At 44.0% G+C, this 25561-nt stretch overlaps 1 protein-coding gene across 3 annotated transcripts in view; it reads left to right on the top strand.

The window, feature by feature from the left end:
• Positions 1-25561, top strand: part of GRM3 (glutamate metabotropic receptor 3) — a 315278-nt gene that overhangs the window by 165299 nt on the left and 124418 nt on the right. For 2 of the 3 annotated variants that reach the window (XM_068276167.1, XM_068276168.1), the window contains exon 2: positions 17810-18366. In XM_068276167.1, the coding sequence (XP_068132268.1) occupies positions 17899-18366 (468 nt within the window). In that variant the 5' untranslated portion in view covers positions 17810-17898. Of the gene's footprint in view, positions 1-10610; positions 10674-17809; positions 18367-25561 lie in introns of those variants that run through there. The other variant, XM_068276169.1, reaches the window with a different exon arrangement.

Genomic DNA, 25561 nt, shown 5'->3' with positions numbered 1-25561 from the left:
GCTGAAGGAGTGGGGGCGCTGTAATGGAGGGGGGAGTCAGCCATGGGGAGGGCAGCCCGACCTTTCCCTCCCTTCCTCTCCGCGGGCCGCCCTCCGTGCTCCCTCCTCTGAGTCTGACTGCAGAGTGAGTGCAGAGAAGCGTTGTGTACAGACAGCAACTCACCTGCCTGCGTTCCAATCGCCGCTCACTCGCCACTGGTCTCCTCTTCTGCCTAGCCACTGATACACACACTGCTTCCTGTTTAGCAGGAAGCAGTGTGTGTATCAGCGGCTGAGCAGAGGAGGAGACCAGCGGCGAATGGAATGCAAGCAGGTGAGTTGCTGTCTGTATACAGCGCTTCCCTGCACTCACTCTGCAGTCAGAGGGGGAGCACGGAGGGCGGCATGTGGAGAGGAAGGGAGGTAGAGGTCAGGCTGCCCTCCCCACGGCTGACTCTCCCCTCCATTATGGGGCGACAGGTACCTAACTATACTGGCGGGCAGCTACCTATCTAACCTACACTGGGGGCACCTACCTAATTTAACCACACTGGGGGGCAGCTACCTAATCTAACCTATACTGGGGGGCAGCTACCTAATCTAACCTATACTGGGGGGCAGCTACCTAATCTAACCTATACTGGGGGCAGCTACCTAATCTAACCTTTACTGGGGGGCACATACCTAATCTAACCTATACTGGGGGGCGGCTACCTATCTAACCTATACTGGGGGGCAGCTACCTAATCTAACCTATACTAAGGGGCACCTACCTATCTAACCTATACTGGGGGGCAGCTACCTAATCTAACCTATACTTGGGGGCAGCTACCTAATGTAACCTATACTGGGGGGCAGCTACCTAATCTAACCTATACTGGGGGGCAGCTACCTAATCTAACCTATACTGGGGGGCACCTACCTATCTAACCTATACTGGGGGGCAGATACTTAATCTAACCTATACTGGGGGGCAGCTACCTAATCTAACCTATACTGGGGGAACCTACCTAATCTAACCTATACTGGGGGGCAGCTACCTAATCTAACCTATACTGGGGAGCAGCTACTTAATCTAACCTGTACTGGGGGCACCTACCTAATCTAACCTATACTGGGGGACAGCTACCTAATCTAACCAATACTGGGGGGCAGCTACCTATCTAACCTAAACTGGGGGGCAGCTACCTATCTAACCTATACTGGGGGGCACCTACCTAATCTAACCTATACTGGGGGCACCTGCCTATCTAACATATAATGTGGGGCACCTATCTAATCTAACCTATACTGGGGCAGCTACCTAATCTAACCTATACTGGGGGGCAGCTACCTAATCTAACCTATACTGGGGGGCAGCTACCTAATCTAACCTATACTGGGGGCACCTGGCTATCTAACCTATACTGGGAGCAACTATACCGGCTACCTATACTGGAGGCACCTACCTGGCTAACCTATACTGGGGGCAACTAAACTGGGGCACCTATGCCTGGCTACCTATACTGGGGGGACCAATAGCTGGACACCTATACTGGGGCACCTATGCCTGGCTACCTATACTGGGGGGACCTATAGCTGGCTACCTATACTGAGTGCAACTAGACCTGGCTATACTGTGGGCACGTATACCTGGCTCCGCGGAGGGGGGCACAATTTTTACACCCTTGCCCTGGGTGCATTTTAGCCTAGACACTGCCCTGGTTCAGAAGCATTCTTGCAACTCGACATAGGACTATATTAGAAAAAAAGCACATAGTAGTTTTCACATAAATAGTCGCACATCAATGTCACATTTTTACTTCAGAGTTTATTTTTCAGTTCTGTTTAAACCATTGTCTGCCTTTGTTTTATCATAACTCTTTTTCATATAATTATATCAATTTTACTGTTATCAACAATCACCATGTTCCCAGAAAGCTGAAACAGAAGTCAATTGAAATTCTTTATTCAGGCTGTGATCTTTCCAGAAGCTGTGCAATCTCCAACATCGCAAGTCTTTAAGGTGTGAAAACTCCACTTGTACCAAACACCTTTTGGGATATGTAAGTCAATTTCCTTGAACGTTTAAGCCTTGACCTGATAGAAAGTACCGGTAAAAAGGTTCACTTGAGATAAGGGATTCAAGCATTTCGGCAGAATTAGTTCTCTCTTTGTTCCTATTCCACAGCACAGTAATTGTGCTATTCTTCTAGCTAGACTATCTTACCAATAACAGAGGTGAGCTACTATTTTACAGGGTCTTTCTGATTAAGCTGCTATTAAATTTTTTGTGTGCTGTGCGGCATTCAGATCAAACAATGAGCTTGAGAATTTTTTTCCAGGAAGCCTCACTTTTCAAAGCCTAAGGACTACCTGTAATTAAATTCAGAGAGCATTATACTGTTTCAAATATGTACAGATTTATTTGCCATTGCATTCATCTTTCTCTTATGCAGAGGTATTCATTTAAATACAGCACCTAAGCTCCACTTACCCAGCAAGCAATAATTTTCACAGAAAAAAGGAAATAATGTATAGATTTTTTAGCACTAGCTTGATTAAATGAATGAATGTGATTATACACCTTAAAAATACAAGTTGAAGTAGAGTATAAACTGTTATATCACTACCTCTTTAAAGTGAACCTGAACCAAGTAAAATTATTTGAAATAAACACATACTGTACCTGCAAATAAATATTACATACTTACCTCACCGTCAGTTCCTCTCAGAAGCTCATCATTTTCTCCTTACGATTCCCTCCAGTTCTGACAAGATTTTGTCATAACTGAAATATATCAGTTGCTGTCAGGTTTATATAAGTTGCTGTCAGTTATAACTGAAAGGACAACTGATGGGCTCCCCCCACCGCTGCGGGGCACCTACCTATCCAACCTATACTGGGGGAACCTACCTACAGTATCTAACCTATACTGTGGGCACCTACCTATCACTGGCGTAACAATAGGGGATGTGACTACTGCTGCCACGGGGGGGCCCGAGGCCCCACTAGAGCCCACTCAGGGACTTTTGTGGGGCAGGAGGGGTCGCAGTATAAGAGGAGAGCGTGGCCGCAGATCGGTGGGGAGGGGGGACATCCCCCCCTCGCTCACCTCGGGCTTTCCTCTCAGTGCTCCCCTCCTGCAATCAATCATTGGTGGCAGCAGCAGCAGCGGCAGGCTGAATACATTACCTCCTTCTTGCTGGAGGTCTTCCGTTCTCTAAGAGCAACTTCCTGTTTACACAGGAGGTTGCATGAAGCTCTTAGAGAACGGAACACCTCCAGCGAGAAGGAGGTAATGTATTCAGCCTGCCGCCACCGCTGCCACCAATGATTGATTGCAGGAGGGGAGCGCTGAGAGGAGAGCCCGAGGTGAGGGGGGGGAATGTCCCCCCACCCCACCGATCTGCGGCCACGCTCTCCTCTTATGCTGCGACCCCTCCTGCCCCACAAAAGTCCCTGAGCGGGCCCAAGGTAGGTGGGGGGGGGCAATTTTTTTTTTTTTTTTGCAGGGGGGCCCGGGGAATTCTAGGTATGACGCTGCTACCTATCTAACCTATACTGGAAGCACCTACCTATCTAACCTATACTGGAGGCACTTGCCTATCTAATTTATACTGCGGCCACCTACCTATCTAACCTATACAGCAGGCACCTACCTATCTAAGCTATACTGGGGGAACCTACCTATCTAAGCTATACTGGGGGAACCTACCTATCTAAGCTATACTGGGGGAACCTACCTATCTAAGCTATACTGGGGGAACCTACATATCTAAGCTATACTGGGGGAACCTACCTATCTAAGCTATACTGGGGGAACCTACCTATCTAACCTATACTGGGGGCATCTATATATCTAACCTATACTGGGGGCAACTGTACTGGCTACCTATATTGGAGGCACCTAAGCCTCTGTCGCCCAAGAGGGTGTGGCTTGCGGGTGTACGGGGCCCCATAATCTCCTATTGCCCGGGGCCCCATGAGTTGTCAGTCCACCCCTGATAAAGAATTTTGTCATTAATATGATATTATTTGTCAAATATTACCCAAGATTATGGAATGGTGAGATTTACATGAAAGATTGGAGTACTTTCCGACTTCTGCTATCACCATATTGAAGAAGTGATAATAGGCTTAATTCACTAAAACAAATAGCATGCCATATCAGAGTTAACACGCCTTATCAGAGTTAACGCACCTTATTTAAGTTAACTCGCCTTATCAGAGTAGCACAACGAGCGCTACAAACGTATGCCTGCTAATTGGCAATGACGAGAACTCCACTCATCCTGCCCTGAGCCCCTGCGGGTCCAGTCACTTTAAAAAGAACCCGAGGTGGGTTTTAAAAATCCTATTTGCACACAGAGGCTGGGTCTGCATATAATGCTCAGCCTCTGTTGCTGTATTGTTCTCCCCCAGACCCCCCTACGCTCTGCTTGCCCCATAAATCAAACTGCCGTGCTAGCAACGCGCAACATGTGGCTGTTTACATGGCCACAGATAGGTAGCCACAGGGGCTCAGGGCACTGCATATACCTACCTGTTGTTCAGTGCACCCACCTACCTACATGAGCGCACGCAGTGTCACTGTACCTACTCGGTGCCTGTGTGTGTGACAGGTGCACATTTGTAATACCCATCACTGCATATACCTACCTGTTGTTCAGTGCACCCACCTACCTACGTGAGCGCACGCAGTGTCACTCCACCTGTTCACGGTACCTGTGTGTGTACATTTGTAATACCAGTCATTGCATAATTGTTCACAGTATCTGTGTGTCCGCACGCTGTGTAATATACCACACCGTGCATACCTGTTAACTGCACCTGTGTGACAGCTGCACATTGTATTGTAATACCAGTCACTGCATACCTTTCACTTCATCCCCCCAATATGGACAAAACAGGTAGAGGCAGAGGCAGGGGGAGGCCCAGAGGCAGGCCATCTGGCAGGTCTGTTCGAGGTCGTGCTGATGTGATTTCGTGCGGCCCTGGACCAAAGTACAGTGCTCAGAAGAAGGCACGTCCCATCAACTCCCAAGATTGTCAGGACGTGTTTGACTATTTAACACAGAACACCTCATCTTCCGCAGCCACCAGCGCAACTACAAGCACCACATCTGCTGAATTTGACACTTTTTTAGTGTTACACCACCTCATATGTCTGAGTTAGGTGACACTATGGATGTAACGTGTGAGGATGAGGAGGATGAAGTACCTGCTGTTGGTGCAGTTTATGAGGTGTCTGAGGCAAGCAAAGCTGGGGAGGATGATTATGGTGATTATGATGATACAAATGCCACGTGGGTTCCTAAGAGACAAGATGACCAAGGGGACAATTCAGAGGGGGAGTCAGAGAGGAGTAGGAGGAGACGAGTCACTGAAACAAGCAGGGGGAGCTCGTCGTCAGAAACAGCCGGTGGCAGTGTCCGGCACCATGTATTGCCACCTATGTACAGCCAGCCAACATGCCCTTCAACGTCAGCAGCTGATGCCACCGTAGTGCCATCACCCCAGGGGGGCTAAGTGGTTTGGAAAAAATTTTAGTGTGTCTGCCTTAGATCAGAGCAATGCCATCTGTTCTCTCTACCTCCAAAAATTGAGCTGTGGAAAGGCCAACAGCCACGTAGGGACAACTGCCTTACGAAGGCACACGGAGAAAAGGCACAAACTGCAATGGGAAGAGCAGAGGAAAAGCAGCACACAAAAGAAAAGCTACCCTCCTTCTCCTCTTCCTCCTTCACAATCACAGCCACCCTCCTCCACTACGCCTCTCAACTTGAGCGGTTCCTGCTCCTCTCACCACAGCAGCAGTCAGGTGTCCGTGAGGGAAATCTTTGAGTGGAAGAAGCCAATTTCTGCCAATCACTCCCTTGCTCAGGGTCTGACAGGTGGCTTGGCGGAACTGTTAGCTCGCCAGCTGTTACCATACCAGCTGGTGGACTCTGAGGCCTTCCGAAAATTTGTGGGCATTGGGACACCGCAGTGGAAGATACCAGGCCGCAATTATTTCTCAGAAAAGGTGATACCCAAATTGTACCATGAAGTTGAGAGGCAAGTGGTGTAATCTCTGGCACACAGCGTTGGGTCAAGGGTCCATCTGACCACAGATGCCTGGTCTGCCAAGCACGGTCAGGGCAGGTACATTACTTACACAGCACATTGGGTCAACCTGGTGACTGCTGGCAAGCAGGGAGTACGTGGCTGTGCACCTCCATGGCTTGCAGGCAGGCCTGCTGCCACCTCCTCTCCTCCTGCTATATCCTCTTTGCTGTCATCCTCATCCTCCTCCTTGGCTGAGTGGCAGTTCAACTCTACCGGTGCTGCGATCTCCTCTCCAGCTACACAGCCCCAGCTCCCCAGTGCCTATGCTGCATGCCAGGTACGACGGTGTCACGCCATCTTAGACATGTTTTGCCTCAAAGCGGAGAGTCACACTGGGGCAGCTCTCCTGGCTGCTCTTAACAAACAGGTGGATCAGTGGCTGACCTCGCACCAACTGGAGATCAGCAACATGATGTGTGACAACAGCAGCACTCTCATTTCGACTTTGAATTTGGGAAAGTTGACACATGTACCCTGCATGGCACATGTGCTGAATCTCATAATTCAGAGATTGTTGTCTAAGTACCCAGGTTTACATGACATCCTAAAGCAGTCCAGGAAGGTGTGTGGGCATTTCAGGCAGTCTTACACGGCCATGGCACGCTTTGCAGATATTCAGCGGAGAAACAACTTGCCGGTGAGATGCTTGATTTTCGATAGACCGACTTGGTGGAATTCGACCCTCCTGATGTTTGACCGCCTGCTACAGGAGAAAACCGTCAAACAGTATCTCTACAACTACAGTCAAAGGACACACTCTGGGGAGATAGGGATGTTCTGGCCGAAGTACTGGACACTCATGCAAAATGCCTGCAGGCTCATGTGGCCATTTGAGGAGGAGAGTGAACAGGAACAGGAACAGGAGGAAGAGTTGTGGGATCAATTCTCATCAGAACCAGATGTTTCCTCAACACCTGTGGCAGCACATAGGGGGGAGGAGGAGGAGGAGGAAGAAGAGTCATGTGGGGAAGAGGAGTCAGATGATGATGAGGAAGGTTTTTTTTGGAGGAGGAGGAGACGGCAGAAGAACAACCGCAGCAGGCATCGTAGGGGGCTTGTGCTGCTCAACTTTCCCATGGTATTGTTTGTGGCTGGGGGGAGGAGGAGAACTTATCTGACATCACTGAGGAAGAGCAAGAGGAGTTGGATAGTACGTCTGCATCCAGCTTTGTGCAGATGGCGTCTTTCATGCTGTCCAGCCTGTTGAGAGATTCCCGTATTAAAAAACTCAAGGGGAATGAGCTGTACTGGGTGGCCATGCTACTAGATCCTCAGTATAGGCACAAAGTGGCAGAGATTTTTTCAAATCACCAGAAGGCAGAAAGGATGCAGCACTTGCAAAACAAGCAGCCAACTATGCTTTACAATGTGTTTAAGGGTGATGTCACAGCACAACGGAATAAAGGTACCACTGCCAGTAATCCTTCTCCCATGTCCACGCAGGCAAGGACAGGACGCTCCAGCGATCTCATGGTGATGTCGGACATGCGAACATTCTTTAGTCAAACGCCTCGCCTTAGCCCTTCTGGAATCACCCTCCACCAACACCTGGACCGGCAGGTAGCCGACTACCTGGCCTTAAGTGTGGATGTAGACACTGTGAGCAGCAATGAAGCCTTGGACTACTAGGTGCGCAGGCTTGACCTGTGGCCAGAGCTGTAACAATTTGCCATCCAACTTCTGTCTTGCCCTGCCTCAAGCGTCCGGTCAGAAAGGACCTTCAGCGCAGCTGGAGGAATTGTCACTGAGAAGAGAAGTCGCCTAAGTCAAAAAAGTGGTCAGTGCCTCACCTTTATCAAAATGAATGAGGCATGGATCCCGAAGGGCTACTGCCCACCCGAAGACTAAGTCAGTCCCCGCACACAGCATCTCTGCCTGCACGCCGTTTGACTGCCTGCCCCATGACTAAGTCTCTCCCCACACAGCATCTCTGCCTGCAGGCCGCTTGACTGCCTTCTTCGCCATCACCAACAGGGTCCAGGACTCAAGGCGGATTCCTGAATTTTTCTGGTGCGTGTACATGTACGTGTACATTGAAAAACTACTTTCAAAATTATTTTCATAGTATTATTATTTGCATATTTTCTTGCTTGCTGGTGGTCTAAAATGCATTTAATTAACAAATTGTGAAAATATCACCTTGGAGACTTGGAGAAAACTCTGGTTAAAAAGTGAATTGCATATGGGCCAGAGAGGGATAAAACATTTCTAACTTCTTTCCACAGTTTCCCAAATTAAAATTTAAAAGGCAATGCCCTGGAGATGGGCTTTAACTCAATACACAGTGTTCACTTTGAACAATCCAAGCCGGTACAAAAGTATTGTGATTCCTGTGTGGACAAAAGTATTGTGATTGTAAATAATCACAATACTTTTTGTACTTGCTTGGGTTGGTCGAAGTCAACACTGTATACCGTGGTACAGCTCATCTACTCAGGGCTTTGCTGTGTGTGTGTATGTGTGTGTGTGTGTGTGTGTGTGTGTGTGTGTGTGCGTGCGTGCGTGCGTGCGTGCGTGCGTGCGTGCGTGCGTGCGTGCGTGTGTGTGTGTGTGTGTGTGCGCGCGCAACATGAGTGTGTTTTTTGGCCCATGTGTACTAGAGTAGTATAGCTTTTTCTACCATATTGTGTGCATTCATCTAGAGCTTTACTCCAGGATCAGACTATTCAAGATGATGTAAGGAAAAAACATCATTATTGGCATTAAGTTTCCTCCCTGTGCTGAAGAGATTTGCTGGCGATCTTAGAATGTCTCACCATCTCCTAATTGGCAGTTTAGCTCAAAAACTATTTTTACCATGACATTTACTAAATGGGAGAAGACGTGGAATATTACTGCTGACAATCCTCATGAAATATATGTGATCAGTAAACCAACACCACATGGCTTACTTAACATTACAGTAGAATGAATAGTACATGTTATAATACTTTACCTTATGACAGGTCAGAAGTAACTCTATTTTAAATAAACACAGGTTACCTTATTGTAAATGCAAACGGGGAAATCCTGAGGAGGTTGTTCATGTGTTTTCCAATACTACTACTTTACTGACCCTGGTAATATGTCAGTTAGGTGCTGCAGGCAGGCAAAATAAATAATGCACAATGGATGCCGCATGGTCAAAAAATGGGTGACTCCTAGATTAGATAAGTGATCCACTATCTCAAAAGACATGAATGGTTTTACGATGACCCCTAGATAAGCACTTAGGTTTCATAACTTTTTCGAAACTGTCAACAAGGGACTCACAACTCCATTTTTCTCTTGATGATGGAGTGGAAGAAATACAAAATATCACCTGATGCCAATCTATCACTAGGATACCTGTGTGCCTGACTCAGGCGAAACATATCCTAAAATAGGCCACTGTGTTGTTGGCACAAGAACTTCAGATAACATTTCATTTATACAGCTAAATATGAGTGGTTCAGGAACTGCAGATGTTGTTAGACTAACACATCCTGGCTAGGGTCTGTACCTATTCAGTAAGGAGTTTAAGGCAAAACTCCCTAACACTGCAGGGTTGCCTCTTGTGCGCGCCCCAGTGGCTGCAGCTCTTAAGCGCTCCAACAGTAGAAAAGCGGTATATAAATGTTCGGATTATTATTATTATAATATGACATGCAACACTAAACACAAACAATAAATGAGTGGATAGTGTAATAAATATGCTATATCAAATCCCATACTCGGTTTTTATGCAATATTAGTTTAATACTGTATAATGCAACCACTGTCTCATCCTTTATTTCGAATACAACAGATATTGATTATATAACATATGAAACACAGAAGTTATTGATTCCATGTAATAGTTATAATGGTAATGCATTTATCATCTATTTTGTATGGCTGTCTTAAAAAAGATATTTTTATTCTAGTAAAAAGAAATCATGTAATTAATTAAGGCCAAATACACCCAGCATTATTTATATAATGATAAATTATCTGGAACTTGGTACTATCATAACATTGGAATAAATGCCTACAGTACTGAGGTAATAATGCTTGACTTTAAGTTAATGGACTTGATGAAAAGCTTATGGCAGTAAAATAATGATGCTTTGATTACTAGCTATACATTTCTATAAGCACTCAGCAGGGGACAAAGTGTTCAGCTAACAATCTGCAGTGTAGCGCTAGATGAAACAGTGCATGCTGAACTATTGCAGAATTATTCATATCTTCAACATTCTTTGTTTTGATAGATCCTTGTAGCAGTAACTTACTGTAAGTAACTGTACAGATTAGTTTAAATTAGGTAAACAGGTAAATTAGGTAAACAGGTAAATAATATTTTTACTGCCTTAACTTGGAGTTTTCACATTGGCCCTGATTCACTAAACTTTTCTGTGTGCTGTCAGCGTTTGGCATCTATGAGCAGAAAAAAAACAGTTTTAGGAGATGTTATGTAAAATGCGTAATGCACCTTATGCTGAAAGCAGTAAGAGAAAACTATAGTGGGAAGTATATGCAAACAACCGTGTCTATACCAGTTGCCTGGCTGTCCAACTGATCTTTTCGTTTCACTGGCTTCTAAGGGGTTGATGCATCAGCGGTAAAACTGGCATGCGCAGGCAGTGCAACATGATTTACCCAGGTAAAGTACGAGTTGCTACAATAACGTATGTTTCCATAGTGATCATGCATTAACAAGGCAACGTATACTATGTAACTGCAGTAAGTACCCATAAAATTGCTGTGCACTGCTTATGCACAGCAATTTATCCCTGGTTCATGCATCAAACCCTAAGTTACATACATAGACAAGGAACGCTTAAAAAAGCCTATAAGTAGGACATATTGATGGCTATTGGTACTCTGTAGATCAGCTGAACAGCCACTTAGTAGAGAAGTTGTATGTGCTACACCTCATAGGATGCTATCTGACTGGTTAGTCATTTTCAGAAATGGCATGATGCACAGATTGCTCCTCTACATGTCTTGACTGCTGCTAATTAAACAAAGAGTACGCTCTACATACAAACAAACTTTAACCCTCTGCTGTCAAAATACTCAGAGCAAGCTGTAACTCTAGTAACAATAAAAACAACTAGGTTGCAAAACACGTACGTTATTAGCTTCCAAAATGGATTGACAACATTTGTACTAAACCATTTCACCAGCGTTGAGGTTCCCTCCACGGAAAGGGTCCCTACTCAACCAATACCACTCAGCTGACATGATAGACACAGATCTTAACTGCTGATAATTAAACAGAGCATATCTCTGTGTTTTTATTGCAGACTTTACTCTTTACATGACCAACTCTTTTCCAAGTACAGTGACCAATACAGGGGCATAGCAGTTATGCAGTCAACCACAAATACTGCAGAGACTTTAAATGTAATGCTGCATAGTGCAAAACAAAGCTTAACGCCACTTGGTTTTCTCAAGTTAAAGGAATACTATCGATACCCAAGTGTTCTAAAATGACAATGTACAAATAATGTCTAAGTAGCTGTGTAAACATTTTCCTACTTTTCATGTTAAATATCAGAGGCAAAAGCTGTAATTTATTGAGTGTAGGATTTAGCTATATTGGGACAAATCAATTGCAGAAGGGGTGTCTGCTTCAATGCACAGCCAGAGTTGCATATCAGACTACAGAAAGCAAATATCAAACATATCAAACTCTGAAAGCAAAAACAGTATGAAAAAGCTGTGACAGTTACATTTCCTCTGCTCTCTTCAGACAGGTCAGTCAGAAACACAGGACACAGGCGCTGCAGCTGTTGGGAGCTCTCTCTCTCTGTCACACACAGAGCTACACATAGAGTTAACTGATCAAGTGTGAGGGAATTTCCCCTCTCCTCATGGCTCAGTCAGCCGACAGTTTTGGCGTCAGTAAAGTTTGAATGTATTTTGATAACAGTAAACAAAGAAGTTCACCAGTACTTAGCAGCACTTCCCAAACAATTCCTGTGTCAATTGAAAAAAATATGTGAATCGATAGTATTCCTTTAAGGAACACTAGGCATGGACACACAATATGCACCAAGGAACACTCTATCATAGTTAGCCATACGATTATTGAGTTTCATGTTTAATCAACCTTTATATTCATTTCCTGAATCCAAGTATGGATAAATCAAATTAACTTTTGGCTGTTTGACAGCTAAAAATCAAAATTCTGTTGATTGAACAGGATGGAAAATTTTAGTTGATTGCCTAGGATTCGGCTGTCATTTTTAACTGCTTCCTATCAACTGCAGATCGATTACAATTTCTGTTCATAGACTTTGACATTGATCTCAGTGGAACTTTGAGTGATCAAAACACATATTCAATCTATAATTTGGATGAAATCTACCCAGTATCACTACCAATGTGTGAGTCTTAGATTAATTTCCTCTTGACCAATATATACTGTTTCAATCAGAGGAGAAGAAGGAGATGGGCACAGCTGCTAAAATACCCTTTATTGTGGCTGGGTTGACAAAAAAAGCTTACATCAGTGGGGGGAAGGACAAGTCTGACAGCTGTTTCGCAGGTTCTCTGATGAAGCAGGGCTAGTCCCTGCAAAACAGCTGTCAGACTTGTCCTTCCCCCCACTGCTGTAAGCTTTTTTGTGTCAACCCAGCCACAATAAAAGGTATTTTAGCAGCTGTGCCCATCTCCTTCTTCTCCTCTGATTGAAATTGTGGACTACCATTGGAGCACGCTGCAGATAAGCCCAGTGTAGCAGTATCCACCCCTGCTGCATTTTGTGTCGGGTGCTTTCTCCTCTCCATATTTCCAATATATACTGTATCCTATGTAATAAAGCCTAAGTGTCCCTGTGTCATCCTGTCCCTGTGTCCGTGTGTCTGTGCGTTTGCACTACTGAGCACTTGCCGCATGGACAGCCATTGAGACAGGAGCAGGACAGGCCAGGGGGCCGGATGGTGTGTGCGCGTGTGGGAGGTGGGCGCATGCGTGCTGACATGTGGCGGCGGTGACAGACCTAGAGCCCATTTTAAAATACCGTATATATATTTTTTTTTATTTTTTTATCACAACTCTCTGAATGTATGGCTAGGTTTACTCTAATATATCTGAGCCTTAAAACTGTGCAGTAAGTGAGGCACAATCAGATGTGGGGCTTGGGGAGCATCAGAACCAGACAGCTAATCACCTACCAGTTATTCACTCAACAGTGCCACAGGATTCTCCTGCCATTCTAAATAGTAGCCTGGTTTGACCTTGATACATACAGTAAAATTGCTGCTCTAAGAAAACATATCGATATAATGTTTGGTGTGTGCTGTTTTGTTACAATTGCAAACAGTGGTTTTAAACAAATTTATGATTGCAGATAATTTAAGGTTTTGTTTTTTTCTGCTCATATAGATGCCAAATACTGATTACTACATGTCCATGGCTGCTGCTAATGCTTGTACACATAGTCTCATTAATTTTAATGGACATATTTGTTTCCTTATGTGACAATCTACCAAGGACATTTCCCTAATTAAATCTCCAAGCTGGATAATACCCTGCAGCAAGTGCTAGCTTCCATTGAAGTTTTTGTTTGACCAGATGAGTTTGCTTAGTCTTAAATGTGCAAATGCGCTACTTTCAAATCCCACAATCATTCCAGCAACACCTGCAAAAATGCTGCCGCAGTAATTAGGATCCATCCATCATTATCCTTTGGAAGCACATGCTGTATGTTTACCTCTGTACACTGTATCGCTTTGTGAGGCCTCCGACGTACAGTATGATGTGAACCAAAAAACTAGAAATATTCTCATTTAGTCTCATCTATATTCATGGAACTATGTTCATAAACTTAAAGTATTATTATTCTATTCGTTTTTTTGTATTTTGAATTGTTCTGTATCTTTAAATATGACAGAAGAAGAAATTGTTACCATTAAACTTAAAATATCTGGTCCTGTAGTTTGAGCAACGAAGAAGATAAGAACTATCCTGCGTTTAAATTTTTTTTAAAAAGTGTCTTGCTTTCCTCTGATGTAATTTTTCAGAGGGATTCACCTCTATGGTGCGTTGTACACATGCTGTCAATCATAGAGGGCTCAGATCGGTTTCTTCAGTTGAACACACACAGCTCTACAGAGAGGCATTGCTGTATTCTCTGAAGTGCTTTCCTGCATGGTCTGTGCAAGACTCTTTCAGCATAGAAGTGAACTGGGCTTTCCTGCAGATGCTGGTGACAGGTGTAGTGGGGCCCAAGCTGCATCTCTTGGAGAAAACCTGTCATAAACCTGGGCAAGTCAAAGGAAAGATATGGTAGACGAGGTTATCTTTAAAAAAAATAAATCACTGCATGTCAAAACAAGTCTTCTTAACCCAACAGAGAACCCAGCTGTCATATCATGCTATCAAAAGCACACATATTAAAACAATGGGTGTTGAAACTAGGTTACTAGTCAGTCAAAAGACAAAATAAATTATTATTATTATTAGGTTATAATAATATAGCTTGTGGAAAAATGCAGTGGCATCTTAAACTTCCTTTCTGGCCATCTAAACATCTAAACAGTCATTACCATAAATCATAATCTTGCACATGGTAAATAGCAGTGTCTTAGGGAATGTTTTTCTCAGCCGGTAGAGCTGCAATCCCCTTGCTGATTCCCTGACATCAGGTTCCGTTTACCCAAGATTGCATGAAGCAGAAAAACGCGTACCTAATTTGATACTGATTCAAAATATGTTTATGCATAAATTTGGCTAAATAAATTGCCTGTTAGGAAATTACCATAGACCTGAATGTTTAAAATGTTTTAACCACCTGGGCGGTATGGACGAGCTCAGCTCGTCCATCACCGCCGGAGGCTGCCGCTCAGGCCCTGCTGGGCCGATTTGCGCCAAATAAAGAGCAGCACACGCAGCCGGCACTTTGCCAGCCGCGTGTGCTGCCCGATCGCCGCCGCTCTGCGGCGATTCGCCGCGAGCAGCGGCGAAAGAGGGTCCCCCCAGCCGCCTGAGCCCTGCGCAGCCGGAACAAAAAGTTCCGGCCAGCGCTAAGGGCTGGATCAGAGGCGTCTGACGTCAGGACGTCGGCTGACGTCCATGACGTCACTCCGCTCGTCGCTATGGCGACGGTGTAAGCAAAACAAGGAAGGCCGCTCATTGCGGCCTTCCTTGTTTATTCTGGGCGCCGGAGGCGATCGGAAGAACGCCTCCGGAGCGCCCTCTAGTGGGCTTTCATGCAGCCAACTTTCAGTTGGCTGCATGAAATAGTTTTTTTTTAATTTAAAAAAAAACCTCCCGCAGCCTCCCTGGCGATCTTATCAGAACGCCAGGGTGGTTAAGAAACTTTTTATTTTTGCAGCAATCTGTTTTAAGTATACTTATTTAGCAAACTGATGTAGTAGTTCTGCTAAGCAAAAAAAATCAGTGAGATAGGGCAAGATAACAGTGGTGGTGTTTAAAGTGTAACCTAGGTAACATGCCAAGCATACAATAACTTGTCTGTGGTATTTTTCTACTTTTTCTGCCTTAAAAAAGTTATACTTTAAGGTATGCAAGTGACAGTTTCAGGACCTTGCCAGACAGTAGAATAATCCTCACTAATAAAGAATTACAGCCTTAAAACTTGTAACTGGCAGAAAACAGCTTCTGAGCGCAGGAAATAGATTACAAAAGGTCAATAGTTTGTATGCTTTAGCTTCTGACACACTGTATCAGTCGTATGAGACAAAACAACATTAAACCTTCTTTTTTTAGCTTTTAAACAGAGAATAAAACTTTTTTTTTAAAAGTAGTTTTCTGGAGTAAGATAGATACAATTGTTTAACTCATCAGTTTATATTCACCTCTGGTTTCCTCTAAGGAGTGCCATAAGACTCTGAATGCTAGGGTGTTTCATGCAGGGATTTTTCCTAATTGTGGCGATACAATGATCCATGTGGCCAGCAGAGAGAGCCCTCTCAGATCATTACCTGAACAAATCCCTTTACACACTGTATAAAGACTTCCAATAGACTTCAGAATGACATCTGTTTGCACTGTCTACCAGGTCTCCCCATCTATCCCCCAACCCCCCTGCCCCCAGCACCTCACCCCCTGGGTGCGGAGTGTGCGCAGCGCAGTTTACTCACCTGTCTGTTAGGGCATGTCTTCTCTCCACCGCTGGGCACTCCCTGTCTCTTCTCTCCTGGGGTGCCTGTGTCCCGTGACTAAACATTAGAGGCTGAACACTAGAGCCTTCATGGCATGTACATTTCTTACAAGTACCAGTATGTTTTCTTATGCCTGAATGTGCTCATGCATATTCTCATCTGTGCATAAATGTAACATTATTGTGTAATTATGGTGAAACAAAAATGGCCATATTCACTCATCATCACTGGTGTTTATATACAACATAGGGTGGGGACAGCCATTTCTACTTTAGTTCTGGTTGTTGGGAGAGCTTTAGTGGTTATTTTGCATAATTAAAGACAGTGTGGTGGACAGTGATATTTGGACACTTAAAACACATACACTCAAAAATGTGTACTCTGAACTATTTTATTTTTCACATGGTCATTTAGGCAATGTTTTTTATGATGATCTTTTTGATGTTTATTGTTTGGTATAACCTGTTGATGCACTAGTTTTATTTCAAGATTTATAGCTTTATTGTTATCTGTGAGTTCCTAGAATTTTGTGTTCTTCTATTGTACCTATAATTGTTCTGTGCAAGTACACAAAGGTCCTTATTCAATTCACCTTATCTCCTAAGTTTTCTCTTAAAGAACAAGTGACACCCATGCTAACCTAGATATAAAAAACACATATATAAGTAGATAAATACTAGTTTTATTCACATAACAGATGTATTGCGCTGTCCACGTTTTGATTCCTGTGAATTTTATAAAGGAGAATCAGATAATCCTATTCTAGACAGTTTCCATCTTGGTTACCTTTGAATGAAGCTAATCCTGACATAATTTCCTCACTCACTTTTTATTCTCCTCTGGCTAATTTTGTATTCGTTGCCTGCCCTCCTCCCAGAGTCTTCAGACACTCCCACTGAGGTCAATACTAGGAAGTGAACTGTCTTATGCCATTAGGAGGAGGGGGGAAATAAAGGGAAGAGGATAAATATATTATAGATAAAAATACCCCTAACATGAAACTGTTTTGCCAGCCGATGGCAATGGCAATTCAGGGGCCATTGCTCCTAAAGTATGTGATAACTCCAAACCGTAACAGCAGAAACAGTTTTTAAAGTTTTGAATGCAGGATTAGCATCTTTATCACTTAAGAGACTCAGACCAGTTGCTGTTGAAATTTAATTTTTATGGTGACAATCCCGCTTTAAGTGATATTTTCACATCTTTTCAATAAAATGCCCCTTAAACCACCAGCAGCAAGCAAGAACATATGCAGAATAAGTATTCCAGACTGCTGAAAAGTTATTTTAAACAGAAGATGAACAAGTATCTCGTAGGAGAAAACTAAGAAGCAAAAAATAATTGGATACCGGCCTCAGCTCCATATGCAATTAACGTTTTCTCCTGAGTTATTTTTTATCTTCTCTTTAACATACATTTTCAGCATTTTACAGTTGAAAAAGTAGTTTATAATATTTTATAATCCCTTGATTAAAAAATGTATTTAGTTCTAAACTTAAAATATAAAGCAAACATGAGTAAATCATGAGACCTGTCTTTAAAGTATGGTTTATACAAGTGGAATGTATTTTCTTTTTTTAACCTGCATTAGGAAACTGGGATCTGCTGAAGATACTATACTATCTAACCTTTCTCTCATTTTGTTTTTATTATATTTCTGTAGGAATGTATCATCTCCACAACAACTTAAATGACTTGGCCATGGAAGAAAAATAATCTGTTTTACCATCTTTATACCAAGCAGCAAAAATCATGAAGACTTTTGCCAACCTTCAGATATTTGTTTTGGCCTTATTTTCCAAAGGAGTTCTGCTTTCTTCGAGCGATCACAATTTTGTACGGAAAGAAATAAAAATTGAGGGGGACCTTGTCTTAGGAGGTTTATTCCCGATAAATGAAAAGGGGGTGGGAGCTGAAGAATGTGGCAGAATCAATGAGGATCGAGGTATCCAGCGACTGGAAGCCATGCTGTTTGCTATTGATCAAATTAACAGAGACAGCACACTGCTACCTGGAGTAAAAGTAGGTGTTCATATTCTGGATACCTGCTCAAGGGACACCTATGCTCTGGAACAATCACTGGAGTTTGTGAGGGCTTCACTGACGAAGGTGGATGAGGCAGAATATGTGTGCCCTGATGGTTCACTTGCCATTCAAGGAAACAGCCCATTACTTATTGCTGGAGTCATTGGTGGTTCCTATAGCAGTGTATCTATACAGGTAAGCCTCTTTATATCTTGTGTATTCCTGTCTAGTACAATAAAGCATTAGTTCGTATTAAATATTAGTGTATAAGTCATTTTGAGGTGTATGCAGTAAACTGCATTGAAGTCTTACCATACAATGAGTAGAGCAAAATGCATGTAATGTAATGTATTGCGTTCTGCTCAACTCATCATGTGGTAAGACTGCTCATGTAATTCTGCTTAACGCAATTTACTGCATACACCTCTTTGAAACTTAATGTTATTAAAATATGTTTTATATGTCAGTTTTGCCGTTAGCTATAACTTTCTAAAACAAAAGGCAAAAAAGGAAAATATACTTGTGTCTAGCCGTAGAAACAGAACATTGGCATGGAGGAACTCCCAGAATTCCCATCTCTCTGTTGTTTATATTATTGGAAGCTTTGCAATGAGACTGCCGTCTAAATGACCTTTGAAATAATATATCTACAACATAGCTCATATGTCACAAAGGATCCCTAGTCTGTAACCATTGCTAACGTTCTCTGGTGAAACATCCTGACAAAATGTAACCTTAAAGTCGGATTATACTCCCAAAACTTACGTTTCAGTAACTTTTGTTAAATACATAAAATAACATGTAAAAGCATTCCCAAGCGTTCCCTGTATGTATAAAAAATTACTTTCACTGCAGAGAGCAGTACAGGCTTGCTTATCTCTGGATAATCAGCAGCATATTGAATCATTGCCTTCCCTTTGCTGAGTAAACACATAACCCTGGCAACAGCTGAGTCACTTCAGCAAAAAAGGAGGGGGGCAGAGTAAAAACCCTGGCACTGGCAGAGAGATTCTTGCAGACAATGATTACATTTGCTGACTAACCAGAGATAAGCAAGCCTGTACTGCTCTCTGCAGTGAAAATAAACACTTCTACATAGAAAGAGTGCTTGGTAATGCTTTCAAATGGTCTTTTATGTAGAGTGGTTAATACAATTTAGTCTTGGGGGTAATCCCACTTTAATTTATTTTTTTTCGTTTTGCATAGCATTTTAGTAAGAGGGCTTTTAGGTTCTTTTTGGCCCCTTATACACTCCTGACTGAGATTCCTGGTTCACAATGAGCTTGAAGGGCAATCTGAAACCCCATAAATCAGTGGCTCAGCTGTGAACATGGTGGCCAGTTATTTTGTGAAACAAGAAATGTCATGCTCTGCAGAGACTCTGAGACATACAAAAACTGTTAGACCTACTGGGACAAAGCTCTAAGATTTTGCTGAGTGCAGACCCTGGTGGGCTTCTCAGTTTGGAGTGCTGTGGTTTTATTTACAGGTTTAGCAGTAAACCCAGTTAGAGTATTGACATACTATGGAGAGCTTATTAAAATGACATAATAGCTGGATTTCTACTATAAATAATGTATACATACATGTATCTAGTATAATAGCAAATACAAATGAAAAAAACAGAATTCTATAGCTCATTTCCTACAACAGGTTGTAACAAATCCCAGCATATGCTCGAGAAAGTCAATAGTAGGAAAATTCAAAAGATTTGTAGATTTTTCCTTTCCTTAGATCAGAAAATAATATTATCAAGAGGCAACTGGTTTAGTCAGTCTGCTATTAGAAACCCAGACAATGACTGAGCACAAGAAGCATGAAGATATTCCCTTGCACATGATAATTTATGCCGCTGTCTTTTATACGGTGAGAGATAGGATAAGAAGGTCTTACAAACTACTCAGCATCGAGCTATCGCTCAATACACCTTTGTGCACCAATGATTTCCGCAAATGCACTGTACTGTTCACGCAAAACATTAATTAAATATCTGGCTTCTGCATATACATTATATACATATTATACCGTGTATATTAATTGGTACATGGAAAGTAAATGCCTTTGTACCTATAAAGAATAAGTGTACGCATAACATTTGCATATGCATCTGCAGATAATTGTCTACAGACATGGTCTGCGCATTACATTGTGTCTGCTAATTACTGACCCCCACCACTACCAGCTCTCACTGTACCCTCCTCCTACCCATACAAATATCCCACACATCAGAACATTATATATGTTTTGATTGCAATCTCCTATCTGTGATCTGTCAGGTCCAATCCATGCTCAAATAGGAGGATAATGATTAAGGATGCACTCACAGATGTACCATAAGTAATAATGTTCTTGCTGATTATTTTACTTTTTTTATTCTATTTTTATTTTTTATATATATTTTTTTTCTAAGTAAAGTAGATGTAAGTGGTATGGCAAAGTTGTCATTTGAATTTGCATATCTTGTAGGTCATTACAGCTTTATGTGCTCAACAACATATGCTTAACATAATGGTAGTTTGGTTATGACACTTTACAGTGCTTGTGAATACGTGATATAAACTGGAAGATTACCATTTGGAAATCTGCTTATCATCTGGCAACATATCAGAACAACTGAAATACTGACAAGCTCCCCTTGGACTGTAAAGTCATTTGCCACATTCCCATCTACAACACGACAAGCATCCAGTGGTTGTTTGCCAAAATACTCCATCCTGTATGATCAATTGTTTACTGCACACTGGAGCCCAATAAGTCCCCCAAGCAAGTCAGCTGCACTAGCTGCTATTAACACAAAATACAATTGTTTAAATTTTCCTATTGGTGTATAGTTACCAGCTGCAATCATTAGTACTGTACATAATGTAATGTCAGACTCTCATTGATACACTTTACTTCAAAGCATAATTAGAAGGTCCTAGTGGACATTTTTGGCTACCAGCTGGATACCACAGGAAAAATGAAAGTGTGTTTCTTATCTCAGGTAATCTCCGGGGAGTATAAACCTGCAACTTGAAAAATGACAACACTTACTGGAAATCCTTCAGGGAAAGTAATGCTTGATGAACTATGTGCTCCCTTAGAATACAGTACAACTTTCATGTCAATTAACTCAAGTTCACACAGCTGACAAACTGAAACAAAGGCAGCTAGCAGTTCCTTGGCCACCAGACATAAATAAAATGTGCTTGTACCAGAGTGGATGTGTTTTCAGCATGACACTGTCCATAAAAATATCATGGAAAGTTTATAAATAGCATTTCCTATACTGTAAGCTTTTTCTGCAGTGTGATGAATATTTAAAGTACACACATTACTGCAAGCTAAATATCACAGTACATTACAATACAGTACCGTATGTATTTTTCAACCCAGCCTAGATGCAATAGTATAACTGTAGATAAAGATAAATAGGTCATGAGACCCAAAGCAATGCTTAGTCCAAAACTAGGAGTTTTTTCAGCGTATGTCTAGAGTGTTTTTTCATCACGGCCGTAATTCACTAAAAGACAGTAAAAATGTGTGTGCTGCTAGTATAACATGCATTTTGTTATGCATGCTATATAAAATGCATTTTTGGCTTGTTATAGCAGTGGTTCCCAACCTTTTCCGGCCTGGGGAACACTTTCTGACCGGCGGGCGGGAGTTTGCGTGACCTAGTGGACAGTGCCGTGCGCAGCAGGCTATGGGGGGGGGGGGGGGGTCTGGGGTGCGGCTGCATAGCTAGCATAGTTACCCCAATATGGGGAGTTTAGTTGCCACAGTATGGCTAGTATAGTTACCGCAGTATAGTGCCCCAGTATAGCTAGTATTGTGCCCCAGTATAGCTAGTATAGTCCCAGTATGGATAGGTAGTGCCCCAGTATAGTGCCCAGTATGGGTAGGTAGTGCCCCAGTATAGCCAGTAAAGTGCCCAGTATAGCTAGTATAGTGCCCAGTATAGGTAGGTAGTGCCCAGTATAGCTAGTATAGTGCCCAGATAGCTAGTATAGTGCCCAGTATAGTGCCCAGTATAGCTAGCATGGTGCTCAGTATAGCTAGTATAGTGCCCAGTATAGCTAGCATAGTGCCCAGTATAGGTAGGTAGTGCCCAGGATAGCTAGTATAGTGCCCAGTATAGCTAGTATAGTGCCCCAGTATAGTGCCCAATATAGCTAGTATAGTGCCCAATATAGCTTACTAGTATGGGTAGGTGTGCCCCTCCCTCCTCCGCGGCCACCGCTCCTGTTACCTTATCATGAGCGGGCGACCGCTTATCCGATTAGATTCCCCCATAGTAGCCGCTCTCCTCTGTGGCATCTCCTATTACAGCAGCGCGCTTGGTGGCTGCTGTGATGACCAGGAAGCGGTACAGCGGCTTCCTGTAGCAGCGATATGCATCGCCGTTACCATGGGAACCGCTGTACCACTTCCTGGTCATCACAGCAGCTGCCGAGCGCACTGCTGTAATAGGAGATGCCACAGAGGAGAGCGGCTACTACGGGGGAATCTAATCGGACAAGCGGCCGCCCGCTCATGATAAGGTGACAGGAGTGGTGGCCACAGGAGGGGAGGAGCGAGAGGCCAGACCTGTACGGGACATCAGGCAACATCAGTTGAAAAACGCTGCTGTATGCCTTGCATGCATAGGGCAAGTTGCACTTTGTCTGCAATGCATGTTACATTGCTGCCATGAACACAGGTAAATTTGCAATGCAATATCTTCCCACAGCAATTTTACCATAGTTTAGTGAGAGCCCATAAAAGTATTGTTAATTTAAGATGATTTTCAATATAAATGCATAATAACTTAAGACCTTGGTACTCTGGGCTCTTCTCAAAACAAGCAAAACTTAAACTTTTACATCCAGCAATTAGTAAAACGCCTAAATATGTATCTACAGGAGCTACAAGAGCATTTCATGAAATGCAGCAGATGATTCCCTGTATTTTCTGTAATCTATCATATTTAGGAATTTGTTGAAGCTAAATTCAGAACTTGTTCTCTGCTCTAAAAGATTAGCCACAGCAAGGATGCAGAAAGCACTGAAAGGGTTAAGCCTCAGTGTTTACTATATGGAGAGCTGCCTCAGCCGACCTCTCCTGCAATCTATCCCCAGGAACAGCAGTGAATTTCCTGATCAGGTTTCCTGATGGTCAGTACACTTGCAGGGGTTGACCGTACAACCGCAATACAGCTGTATAAGGATCCCTGAAAAAAAAAATTACATAGGAATCCGCCATCCCAAGCTGCTTTAACCACTTAATCCCCCCTTAGCAGTATATCTACACCCTGCAGGACTCCAGTGCAGTGATGTAGATACTTATCTTCTATCGCTAATGCGCGTGACCCCCCCCCCCACACACACACACACACACACACACACAGACAGCAGTGTAGTAGTACACTGATCAGTGAATGGGAACACATTGCCTAAAAGTTAATCTAAAAGAAAATATGAAAACAGATGGCAGGACCTTAGCTGTGAGTTCAACACTGTCCTGCCTGTCTTACTGCCATGAGCCTTGTACTGTTATGTTCTGCCTGCTGGTGGCAATATTGACTTTTACTGCCAAGGACTTCCACTATCCACCAACAGAACTCTCCCAGCGATGGGAGCGTGAGCATGGCCAGGCTGCATATGTGCAGTAAGCCCCGAGTTGGGAAAATACCAGAACGCATAGCTGAGGATCCAGGAGGTGGAGGAGGACGGCAAGGGACTGCTCAGCATGAAAAGGGCTGGAGGAAGCCCCAGGTATGTATGTTTTTTCATTTATCTCAGCAATAAGGGGTGCAGAGGTTGCAACTGCATCAGGGCCCTTGGGCAGAGGGGCCCTCCCTTGATTGCATTATTAGCTCTTTATTGGTCCTGTGCTGGTATTGACCACTTCTATAGATACTTTGAATAGTAGTAAGTATTAACAAACGGTTCCCCACCCCCTTCTTGCACCTCTGACACTGTGGTTGTCCTTTGCAGGGTTTAGTGTGCCGTATCAATTGTTATGTATAGAGTGCTTGGGGGGGGGGGCAATGTAAAACTTGCACCGGGGCCCAGAGCTCCTTATCTACCCCACAGCATCTCAGGTTTACTTTAACCTCCCTGCCGTTCTAATTATTTGCTGCGCACAGCAGCGGGAGGGGTTTTTTTTTTGCTATTTTTTTTTAGCATTTAGCTAGCCTAGCGCTAGCTACATGCTTCCCCCCTCCCTTCGCTATCCCTCCCACCCCTCCGATCAGGGCTGGCGCTACAATAAAGGCAGGGAAGGCAGCTGCCCTAGGGCCCCGGCCCCTGGCAGGCAGCCTGGGACACTGTCTGTGCTGCTGCTGGCTGCAGTGCTGCCTGTGTGTCCTGGGCTGCCCTGACTGTGTGTGGGTGCGGCCGAGTGCGGTGCGGAGACTCGCCGTGAGTTTGAGCCTGGCCGGAGCGGGGACGGGGAGGAACTGAAGAGATACATACCGCTACCGCCGGTTCCAGCGTCGGGTCTCCATGGAAACCACCCGGCGTCCTCTCTTCCACTCAGCGCTGCCGAGGCCGGCTCCACCTCCTGGACGCACATCAGACTGACACCACGCAGGCATGGACGTCAATGAGTGGACGTCCATGCCTGCGAGGAAAGGGGAGAGGACATCGTCACGTGACGTCATCACTGGAGCATCAGCGTGCGGAGACTGGAGAGCCTGTCCTGAGCCTGACTGACGTAAATGGTAAGTCAGTCAGGCAATCCTGTGGATGTGCGGGGGGGGGGGGGGGCTTTGGTGGTGATGGAGGTTTAGTTGGTGGTTGTGGCCTTGTGGGATCCTGCTTCCTGGGCCTTCCACTGCATTATTTTTTTTTTATTTGTATGTGTAAGGGGAGGGGGACTGGGGGGGGGGAACTTTGGTGGTGATGGGGGTGTAGTTGGTTGTGGCATTGTGGGATACTGCTGCCTGGGGCCTTCCACTGAATTTTTTTTTAAATTTGTATGTGTAAGGGGGGGGGGGCGGCTCGGGGAGGGAGGGGGATTCCCATTTGCCAAGCAATGTGGTGGGGGAGATCCTGATGCCTGTGGCCTGCCACTAAATTCTTTTTTTGTAAAGGGATACTTAAAGAGAGTCTGAAGCGAGAATAAAACTCGCTTCAGCTCTTATATTCAGCAGGAGCATGTGTGCCCCTGCTAAAAGGCCGCTATCCCGCGGCTGAACGGGGATCCCTTACCTCCCAAATCCCCTCCCTTCTTAGCGTGGATCTCTCCTGGTGAGGCAGGGCCAATGGCCGCAGCTCTGCCTCACACACGTCTGTCAACGCGTATCTTTGCCTCTCGCCCGCCCCTCTCAGTCTTCCTTCACTGAGAGGGGCGGGGGAGAGGCGGAGATCCGCCGCTGATAGACTTGCTGAGAGGCAGGGCCCCCTATTTTTTTTCTGCCCCAGGG

The sequence above is a fragment of the Hyperolius riggenbachi genome, chromosome 3 (genome assembly GCF_040937935.1).
Source record: "Hyperolius riggenbachi isolate aHypRig1 chromosome 3, aHypRig1.pri, whole genome shotgun sequence".
NCBI classification, from domain to species: domain Eukaryota; kingdom Metazoa; phylum Chordata; class Amphibia; order Anura; family Hyperoliidae; genus Hyperolius; species Hyperolius riggenbachi.
This window is presented reverse-complemented; position numbering and strand designations above follow the sequence as displayed.